At 38.7% G+C, this 11208-nt stretch overlaps 1 protein-coding gene across 1 annotated transcript in view; it reads right to left on the bottom strand.

Moving 5' to 3' along the window:
* Nucleotides 1-3623: 3623 nt before the first annotated feature.
* The window catches only part of LOC103804619 (clavesin-2), a gene marked incomplete at its 5' end in the record, with an annotated part of 10640 nt that continues 3055 nt past the window's right edge, over nt 3624-11208 (bottom strand). The window contains one exon of the mRNA XM_009077233.1: nt 3624-3828. Within this exon, the coding sequence (XP_009075481.1) occupies nt 3624-3828 (205 nt within the window). The remainder of the gene's footprint in view (nt 3829-11208) is intronic.

The following is an 11208-nucleotide window of genomic DNA, read 5'->3' as shown; positions in this document are numbered from 1 at the left end:
ACCATTATGTCTTGCAATGATATTGACAGACAGCTATTTATCAGACTATAACATCAAGTTGTCAGTCTTGTGTGGTAAGACCTCAGAGTTCATCACTGTCTATGGAAAGCTAGGATTGGCTCCCTTCTGAGCTCTCAAGAGTTCTCTTGGCTACAGGAAAAGTAGCTGAAGCACACAGGTTGCAACCCTTTGCTGGTGAAAGAGGAAAACTTTTGTAAAGTTTTTGAAAGGGACTTATTCAGGGCACTTGTGTTGCAGCACACAATGTTGTACCACTCTTTGCTTTCAGGAACCCAACTGTTGAATAACACAAGCTTGTTCACAAGCCCAAAATCAGTGCTTGTTGCAGAAATCAATGAATGCGAAAAAATAGGCACCTAAAGACTGGAATTCACAAATATCCATGCATTGAATATGCTGGGGAGAGACAACACAAAGTGCTAAAGTCAAGGCATGGGTTACAACCCCAACTCTCAAAAGAAAGCTTTCCTTCAACTCAGGTTTCACAGCTCTGAGCTCTTAGATACTCCTAGTCTCCTCACGCAGACAGACCCTTCTCAGAATGTAAAGTGTTACAAGTTGCATTTGCTTAAGTTCTTCACCAGGGAAGGTGAAGGTGCTCTAAGTGCAAATCCTCCTTCTCACTGATAAGGAGCAACATGATGTAGCCACAAACATCTGCAGGGCAGAGTATTGCTCCTTTTTCCCTAAAGCACACAACCAGTGTATCAGCGAGGACTGGAGCATCAAGAGTCCCAGCTGAGTGTCCCAACCTCCACACAAAGTTTTTGCTTCTTGGCTAGCAAAACCATTTGATCTAAAAATCAGCATTGACCTGCACCGCACCAATTCATTGGTACAGCACTGTTGGGTTGGATATGCTGGAAATTCCATTCAGATTACAGATAATCACTGTCCTTCACAATTAAAAATTCCACAGGCAAAAAACTCTTTTCCTGCAAACAACTATCTAGGAAGTTTTTCTAATTTGTACAAGCCAGTTTGTGGTATGATTCTTTTTATACTCACATTCAACATACATATACAAAGTACACAGCAGAACTCATCTTCAGTAGCAAATTTTATCTATTTACTTGACACATTTACTTATCTTGCTTTCAAAAGCAATTTCCTAAACACTAAGCTATTCTGAAAAGCAAAAAAATGCCACAGCTTGTAATGCTTTGGTACATACGATATTGAGTATTCTGCTCACCATGGAAGTTGAGCAAATATAATGCAAATTTAGTAGATTTCATTCAGCAGGCAAAGGGATTTGGTTAACATTGAATTCAGTGGTCACTAATCCCACTTTCCCTGTCCCTTTCCACCCAAGTAACACAAATATTTAAATTCTCCAAATGGTAAAGTTCAGCATCTTGAGCCCTGTTAAATCTTGTAAGCCAAGGTAAATTTCATTTCTCTGATTAAATAGAGACTATTTACAAAGATCGTAAATAAATAGTGTGTGTGAGTTCATGTTCTTTTTCATACTGCCTGATTAAGCTCTTTTTACTTCGACATCATACAGAATAATGTTTCCGCTACGCATTTTCGTCTAAAAGAAAGAAAAGGCAGTAAAGGAATATAGCATTTGAGGCATGGAAACTTGCAAGAAGGTGCAAATAGACCCGCGCCTTGCCCAAGGTCTCTCTGTACGGCATTTCCACCATGCTTTCCTCTTAATTCCATCCTGATCACAACTGGTTTTGAAGTGAGGTTGTCTCTCCAAGATGTTCAGTGCAATTGTTTTTAGTCCTTTCCATTGATTCTAATATAGCTTTACATAGAAAAATGTCTAAGTAAAGGAAAAGAAAAAGAAAAAAAAAAAGAAACTAAATATAAACAACTCCCCAAGTAGTAGTATAACTACTGGGAAAATATCACTAGAGAGTCAACCAGTTTTGATACCATAAGAATGTTAGCCCTCATTCCCTCAGTGGTTCTCCACAAAAAATTAAATGCTGTATTATGAGAGCCCATCTATAAATATTCAAAATACTTGTGGCAAAAGGCCTTGTAACAGTTGCTGCTTAGAGGTAGCAATCCCTGTCACAGATTAGGAAGGACTCCTTGAGCATTAGGACAGCTCTATTTCACATTTGCCATTTCAGTGCATTTTCCTTCTCTCTTCCGGAACATTTCATGCCCACTTTTACAACTCTGGACTCAAAAGAACTCAAGACAGTGGGCACAAAATGATGCCAAGGGCAATGGCTACTCTCAGACTTGGGATATTCAAACATACAAAGCTGGGGCCAATGAGCTTCACCTCAATTCAGTCATGAACCAATCAATGGTTGGAGAATACAGAGTCTCAGAGCCCACGTGAAGTTTGGTAGGTCATCAGTCGTATTTTCACATGCAGTTACCACTGCAGCTTTCTTCAAAACAACCATCTCCAAATAATGCCCAAGAAGAAACATCACCACTTAAAAACAAAGACCACTAATGCATTTATTCATGTTCTAAACACAAAAACAATGGCTAACTTTGGAAAAAAGTACACAAAAAAACCCAACAATTTTGAAAGCAATTTTGAAATGCAGCACTACTATAGCACAGATCTCACTGCTGCCTTCTAATGCAGTTGTCAAGATGATGGAATCATACTGTTGCATAAGTAAACATGGCAAAATGAAAATTGAGATTTTTGTCTCATGACTGTTGCTACCCTTCCGTGTGCAACAGCAGGCTGAATACTGGTTAAGCCATTTCATGAGTTAGATCAAAACTCTATACCACTGTTATACAAGTGTCTTCAAAAATAGCAATATCAAAGTGAAGAAAGTTCAAAGATAAGGCTGTTATTTTGTTTTATGAGTAATAAAAATGTATAAATGATAGAAACATCACAGAAAAGGAATATATGTCCTTGTGAAAGCAAGGCGCACTGCCACAGGACTGAATTACAGGTATTTTTAACACAGCAAGTCAAACTTGCACAGAAAATAACTACCTTAAAAATTCTAGTTTTTCATTTTAATAAGGACAAAATATCACAGGAGACAGATGAGAATTATGTAGCATCCTTTCCACCAAACTGCCTGTGCCATGGAAAGTGCATTTACAATGAGCTGAAAGAAATTTAAATCACTGTATACTCAGTCCCAGAAGCTGCTGCTCAGATTAATCTTGACCCAGAAAAAGAGCCAAGTACATGCTGAACTTCACGTAAGTAAATAGTCTCAGCTAACTGTCTAATCACAGGGCCCCACACATTTTGGGACAAATGATGCAGAGCCTGTCTCCAATGGAATCAACAACAAAAAATCGACCTGGTATGGCAACAGCAACCCATATTTCATTAGCCCTGTGAATAATTACAAGATAAACTGATTAATTCCAACTTGCTGCTGCAGAAGCTACAGTCTGTCAGTCACCTCAGAATAAAGACAGAAAAGTTACCTCTTATTTATAGCAAAGAAGGAGCCTACGCACCAGGAGTTACTGCAGTTAGCTGACTAAGCTCATGCTTCAGCTTGTGCCACAGTAGCTTGCCTATTCACCTCTGTCTTAAAGTGTTAACAGCCTTGCTGTTCAGAAGTTCCTGGATTTTTGTTTTGTTTAGGCGTCTTTTTTTAGCCATCTAGATTTGTAACAAAATGCAAAATGAAGGATAATTAGGAAAAGAAAGAAAAGAATAATGTTACCTGAAGGCCCTCTATGGCTAATCTAAGCATGCTTGGTGTGAGCTTGGAGGCCTGCTTGAAGGTGAAGTTGCTCCAGTCTATAATCAAAACAAACCCATTCACTTGAAGCTCGGGGTCTTCTATCATGGCTTCTAAAGAAAGAAGTATGGCGCGCAAAATATCCACCAGTGTGTACCTGAGAATGTGAAGGGGAGATTCGGTTAGGAAAGGAGCATCAGCCACAGGGATGGAGAAGTTATGAGCATTCTCCCTTTGTCAAAAGTTTAAATCAAAGGAGTACAAATGTATCATCAGAAATCCTGGGTACATAAAGCTGGGAAAGCGTCCAAAGCTCAATTAGTCAAATTAATCCTCTGGAGCAGGATTATGTACATCTAGACCATCAGCCAGCCAGAGAAACTACACACCAAAAGCAAATTTGAACTTTTCTCTGGTCTCCTAAGCTGCTTTAATATCTTTACATTTTATTACATGTCTGTACAAGCGTTTCTATGCAAATTGTATTTTTCTAAAATCATAATGGTATCAAAACCTGAGTCTAACACCAAGAGCCTAGACCCAAAGTTTCCTCCTGTATTTTTCCAATGGAATGAAATAACAGTTCCTACAAAATTATCAACTAAAAAAGAAGTATTTCCACATGCTCCCCTTATCCCTCTCTTGGAAATGTTTTCTCTTAAATCCACAGTTATAGAAGGCTGATTACTCAAAGATTTTGAAAACAGAAAGTAACACACACTAGGGCTTTAAGGTGTTTCTGGCTAAGAGCAATAGCAACCTTTTAACTGTCTCCAGAGTACTGAGTACTTAGTATACCCCAAATTCTGTGGTTTCAGGAGTAAATTCGCAAAATGGTATTCCTAAGCTCCAGAACTGTCCACAATAAGTTTGGGTTTACAAAGATGCCACCAACAATATGTAATTACGTTTTACATATATGCACATAAACTATTCTTAGATTGATGATTTCGTAAAAGAATGCATCATCCTGTTGAGTGTAATCTTTATTTTTGGAAGCTAAAACACCTAATAGAGTCACTTAATAGCTTAAATATATACAAGCAATGTCATCTTTAGACTGTCTTATAATAAAGTTATTAACCAATTTGCAGTTTAGCTTGCTGGATTTTTTTAAAAAAAGGTCAAATATCAGAATTATCTGGTCTTTTTTAAGATATATCAAAGCAGTAGTTTAACTTTTGATTTTTTTCCCCTGGGTGAGCTATGCTTTATATGCTAAAATACTTTTTTAAATTAAGATTTTTTTACGGGGGCATATAGTGATAAAACAAGGGCAAATGGCTCCAAGATGAAAGAGGGTAAATTTAGATTAGATATTAGAAAGAAATTATCTCTTATCTGGTCTTTTTTAAGATATATCAAAGCAGTAGTTTAACTTTTGATTTTTTTCCCCTGGGTGAGCTATGCTTTATATGCTAAAATACTTTTTTAAATTAAGATTTTTTTACGGGGGCATATAGTGATAAAACAAGGGCAAATGGCTCCAAGATGAAAGAGGGTAAATTTAGATTAGATATTAGAAAGAAATTATCTCAGGGGAGGGTGGTGAGGCACTGGAACAGGCTGCCCAGAGAAGTTGTGGATGCTTCATCCCTGGAAGTGTTCAAGGCCAGGCTTAATGGAGCTTTGAGCAACCTGGTCTAGTGGAAAGTGATCCTGCCCATGGCAGGGGGGTTAGAACTAGATGATCTTTAAGGTCCCTTCCAACCCTAACCATTCTAGGATTCTAGGATTTTACAAATAATTACCAAAACAGACATAAATTCAACACTCCATACTACAGTATCAGATGAGGCATCAGAAAGTTAAACTAGGATCAGGTAAACAAATATTCCATAAACAGAACAAAGAGTTAAAATTTCAGTGTTTGTGCAGATATTTTTGAATAAGACCATTTAAATGTCTCCCATGATGGCATCAAACATAGAAGTTTTCAAAATTGTGAGTCCCCAGAGAATTCACCATACTGCATGTGTAGCAAAGAACATGTGTGCCTACTTAGAAATTACATTAAATTATACTGAATTGTACTTGCTGTAATACAATGAGTACAATGTTCTGTTGTGGACATAACTGTATTTTGAAAGTATCTGCAAAAAGAAATAACACAAATGAAATTAATCTGTTGTAACTGACTCCTTGCATCTTTCCATCTTCGTTTTTTTATAACTAACTAAAATGCAGTGAATTTCCCAGCTATGCATTGGTACTATGCATTGGTAGGAAAGGTACTGAAAAAGGACTCTCCTAACATCAGAACAAGAGAAAGTGTGCTTTCCCCAGAAAACATTTGGGGAAACATTGTTTTACACAATTCTTCATTTTGGAGACCCTTATTTTGTTTTGAATTTGATTTGATTGATTGGGATAAAATTTTTCATATTCACTCCTCTCCTTTGCACTTTTCTGAGATTTAACATTTTTCCAATGCTTTACTTTCCTGAGATCTAAGGATTACAGGAAGTTTGTCATTCTCCCTCCTTTTTGTTCACGTTTTTTCAACTGAGAGAGGAAATAGCACAAGAAAAATTGCCTGTAATTTTCCTATGGAAACCACCAAAACGCTAAAATTCTCTACTTCCTTTTGACAGGGGAAAAAAAAAGGAAAAAAAAAAAAAACAAGCAAAGAAAAAAAAAACCCACAACACTTCTGTAAATGGAATTTCATCCATGGAGAATAAAAGGACATGCCTTAAAACCTGTTTCAAAGAAAAATGTTCAAAATCTGTATCTATAAAACTGTTAGCGCAATTTGATCATCAAGGAACTGTAGGGCCAGGACCCCATTCTTGCAGTAGGCACAGTGCAACACACCTGGAGCACCTGCCTGCCCTGGGCAAACCTGCCTGTGGGCACAGGGTCTGGCACAGAGGGCCAACACCTCAGGCATGGTGTGGCTGATGCACCCCTTCTCCCCAGGCAGAGCAGCTCTCCCAAGCACAGCTGCTGGAGAAAATGCCACCATCACTGCTAAGACCTCCGAATAAACCAACAAACACCCACAGCAACACAGTGTGAAGAGCAACCTGGGGGAAAAGGAAATCATTCTTCGTTCCCAAACAAGTTTGCACGTGTATAACAGGGTGTGTAGGGAGTGCTCAGCAGCATAAAGACTACAGATGGTTGTAGTGGCACTAAAAGGCCTTAGCTTGCCTAGTGCATCTGCAGACCAGTCTACCTATCCAATATAACACTGGTGCATGGAGAGTGAAGGGCACCCAATCCACATGAGTACTGAAAATCCCCTGTATGACATGCACTTTGTACAAATGCCAGCATTCAGATTAAAAGGAGATTTACAGAGTCATGTTCAGGTTGGAGCCAGGTTCACAGAGTGGCTAACTGCCTTTAAACCCTTGGTTAACTCCCCAAGGTGATAGAAGTCTCAGAAATACATTTTTATAAATGCTCCATGAAATTAGATGGAGTTATGCCCCGTAAGAGACCTTCCCAGAGGAGGAAATGCTGAACTGGGAAGGAAATTACATCAGGTGAGACACCAAGAGAGTAGATCTTATTCAATCAGAGCTCATGCAAGGAACAGACATTAAAAATATGCAAATCTTAAAATTAGCCTCAACCCTACCTGACATTTATGCTGCCCCTTTCAGAGGATCTCATTCTCCAGAAGAGCTCCACAAAGCAGAAGGCTGCTACAAAAACCCTACATTCAGTCCAGAAAGATTGGTCCCGAGTTCCTGATGTACATCTCTAATGTCCTCCCTAAGGAGTTCAAGAAGACATTCAAAGCCATCGGAACTAGTAGCACAAGGCTGCTAGAAATATGGTGCATCAGACATAAAGATTCTTTGTTTATGAGGCCAATCAAATCTCTAAGACTGGCCATAAAATGCTTTTATGTATACCTAAGCGAAAAATACATAGATGTACACGTGCAAACTTAAATACACCTAATTGTGTCTTGAATTCATTCAAGTCAATGGAAAAACTGTCAGCCATCACTGGGATCAAGATTTCAGCCACCACAGAGAGTAAATAATGGTCACAGGGCTGGGTCCCCACAAACTGATGGCATATTCACCATCACTGTAACTTCTCTTGCAGGTTTCCTTAGTGTAAGGAAAAAAGTCCACAACAACAATGCCGATATTGTATGTTTACTTACTGAAAAAAAAAAGAAAAAATTCCTGAAGAAAACAGGTCTAGCTAAAAGCAAACAAGAACACTCTGCCAGGGGGAGGTATCTGAAGTACTCTTCTAGTCTAAAAAGCCATGTCAGGAGTATATAGGGACATGTCACTAACAATCAAACTCCCCACTTCAAATACCCTTCAGGGCAATTAGATGAAGTTATGAGCTATCCTTCATTCTGTACTGGATCACTTCTCTTGGTTTTGATACCCACTACAGTACTGAACACCAGAAAGACAGACAAATCCATTAGTGGGTATTTAAAGCAGCTTTTACATGACACATGGATAAGGCAAACCAGAAATGTAAACCTGGTGTGCTAGATGAAATCTTATGTGGTGCAAATGGCAAGATGAGTATTGAAAGTATCAGCTGAACAGCCCAAGCAAACAAAACACGATTGAAGAAACTGCATGGAAGATTTCACACAGCACAGAGTTATTTGCATAAAGAATCATCTTCAATCCACTCCAGGCTCATGCTGTCCAACATTTCGCCTTACTGTTACTACTTTTCATGTCAGCACCAGGATTCACAGGCTCTTCCATAAAATACACCCCATCCTTGGCTGGACTTCAGGGAAATTAAAATCCTATGTAAGAAAATAAGTTGGGAAAAAATCCAGAATATAGGACCACTCAAAAGTGAGAAAAACAGGATAAGCCAGTGAGTGCGAAATAAATTTGGTCCAAGATAGCTTTGATTGCCTCTCTACTTTGAAGGGGGGGAAAATCACCATATTAGCCTTAATTTGAAGAGACAATGGTGTACAGTCTGAGGGGAAGATGGTATTGTTATAATTTTACAAATCTGTGTTATTTAACAATGTGTATTTAGTGAACAGCAGGCCACTCATTTTGCTCTGGCCCCAGTTTTACAGTGGCTGCTTCAGTGCTGTCAGTTATGTAGGGTGTGCTGAGCCTGATTTGCTGCAATGCATGTTCAGTAGCAGCCTGGAGTTAGGCTGTGAAAAAATAAATCCTTATTTATTTATGGCTAAATGCAGTTGCATTCACTTGTTTAAACAGGCTCTAATGGGACATATTGTAGCTAGCAAGGTATTGCTGATTGCTGGGATAATCAAGAACTCACAGTTAATTTAAATTTATTTAATGCCCTCTATTTCTAGAACCATGGTTAATTCGATGAAGACCTTAGACAACTTTTTTAGCCCAGTTGTTAATGTGAATAACAAACGCTGGAAATATGTTATCACATATATAATGCGCTCGTAATGTTCCTCTTTTATGAGTCCCACCTTGAATTTGAGTGAGGTATGGAACGGTGTGCAGACACACTCTGCTACCTCCTGCAATTTTTCATTCAGGTTGACTATAAAGCAATGGAGCCTGGGAAGTCTTGACAAGTTAATAGCCACAGTGACAGTGATTCTTTCAAATGCTTCAGGATGGCTACCATTTCTACCACAACAGTGACAGAGTTATCTAGGGAAATGCCTCACTGGGGTCTCCACTTGCAAGAACAGAAGAGCTCAAACAATTAACTGAGCATCCCACTCTCTCATAATTTAACAGTGGCAGCAATTTTCTCTTTACAGAAAAGTTCTTTGAGAATTTTTTGTCAGACATGGACAAATTCAAAGTATTTCCAAGGATTTCTGAGGAAAATAGTCTGGCAGACACTGCTATCAACTCTTGGTAGCACTTCATTATGATCTTTTACCTTTACCTCTTGGTTATATGGTCTATGCACTCCTTTCTATGCATCCACTGTGATCTCCACCAGGCCAACATAAAGAGAAGAGACAGGGAGAATGCAGGGTACAGATGTCTCATGTCAAATTCAGCTGTGTCAGCTGTTTTCAATACTTTATGTTCTTGATGATGAGTGGCATCAGCCATACCATCTGTTTAACCAGATTCTGGTTCCAGTCAATTCACTTTTGCACTGAAAAGCAGACAACCTGATTTAGCAGAGTTGCCCTACTATCTCTGTTGCTACTTGTCATCTCCCTGATAGAATTTTTAGGTTATTTTGAGAATTAAAACTGAATGGGATGAATCTGCCTCTCAGAATGCAATTCGTTAACTAGAATAGATAAATAGTAAGTCTTGTTTGCTTGAATTTGAACCATGTGTCTCTTGAAGGTCCCAAACATGCAAAGAATACACATTCTATTTTAAACTCACCACCATTTGGACAAGAAAAGGTTCCTGTCCAATGAACTCTTGTGCCACTGTGGTTTAAGAGAGAAAGCTGGTCAAGTCTCTGAGCCATTTCTAACCTACTGCTCTGGCTTTAAATTTTTAGAATGTCAGCAAAAGAGGAGCCCTGAAGATACACAAAGGGGTACCTCCAAATGATGCCTCACATCTCCTTGGTTTGTCAGTATGGGTACAGATTTGAATGCTGAAAAGATGGAGGATCAAAAGTTCTCCTAGAGCTGTTCTGCTTAAATAGTGGCAACATGCCCCGGGAGCATTTGTTCTAAAAACAAAAAGCACCACCAGTGTTACAAAAATGCATAGAAAAATAGAATTTGCTTCAAATACTTTATGTGCTTAACTTTTAGGTTCAGATTTAATACCATTCATTACTTCTTATGTTAGCCCAGTGTCTAAGAGTTACAGCCACAAATGAAGATTCAGCTGATCAAAATTTCATATTAGCAGTGATTGAAAAGATGCCTAGCCAAAACAACTACAGCCTAAATACAAGTGACAATGGGCAGATAAGGATACCTGGGGGAAAGCTAGGAAACAATAAGACAGCATCAGTCAGCAGGAGCAACTGTAGAAAAAATGACAGTGTTTCCACTAGTTAATAATTATCATATGAAAGATCTAACTCCCAAACAAAAATTTACTCTGCTGAACACATATATTTTTACTGTTAATATGCTACTACTGTTAGCATTGCTATTTATTTTGTCACACTGCCTCCATCAGAGCTTGAAAAATACCTTGCCAACTTGTCTGTGGTTTATCATGAGTTAAGGTAACGCAGAGGAGATAACATAAAGTGTGCAATGGATTTCCATATTCACTAAGGAAGGTGTGAGCTGACTGGGTCACTGTGACACTGCCAGGAACTAGGTATCACTGCACCCATCTAATGCACTTAAATGAAAAAAAATCTGAGATAATTAACACTGGCAAAGATTTCAAATACATAGCATCAAAATTGACCAATTTCCCTGGTGAAAGTGTGTACAGCTGCCATAAAGCATACAGAAGACCATGCATGACAACAGATCCCTTGCAGCTGAGAGCTGAAGTTAATTGCACCATTAACTGAATAAAACTTCACCAGCTGGACACATTAAGAAAAAGGGAGTCTGCAAATACACGTAGACACCTACAAGCCAAATGCAGCTGTGAACCAACAATCTGCAAGCTAACAGGGAAGGCTGATCGCTCCC

Source organism: Acanthisitta chloris, unplaced genomic scaffold (genome assembly GCF_000695815.1).
Source record: "Acanthisitta chloris isolate BGI_N310 unplaced genomic scaffold, ASM69581v1 scaffold36576, whole genome shotgun sequence".
NCBI classification, from domain to species: Eukaryota; Metazoa; Chordata; class Aves; order Passeriformes; family Acanthisittidae; genus Acanthisitta; species Acanthisitta chloris.
This window is presented reverse-complemented; position numbering and strand designations above follow the sequence as displayed.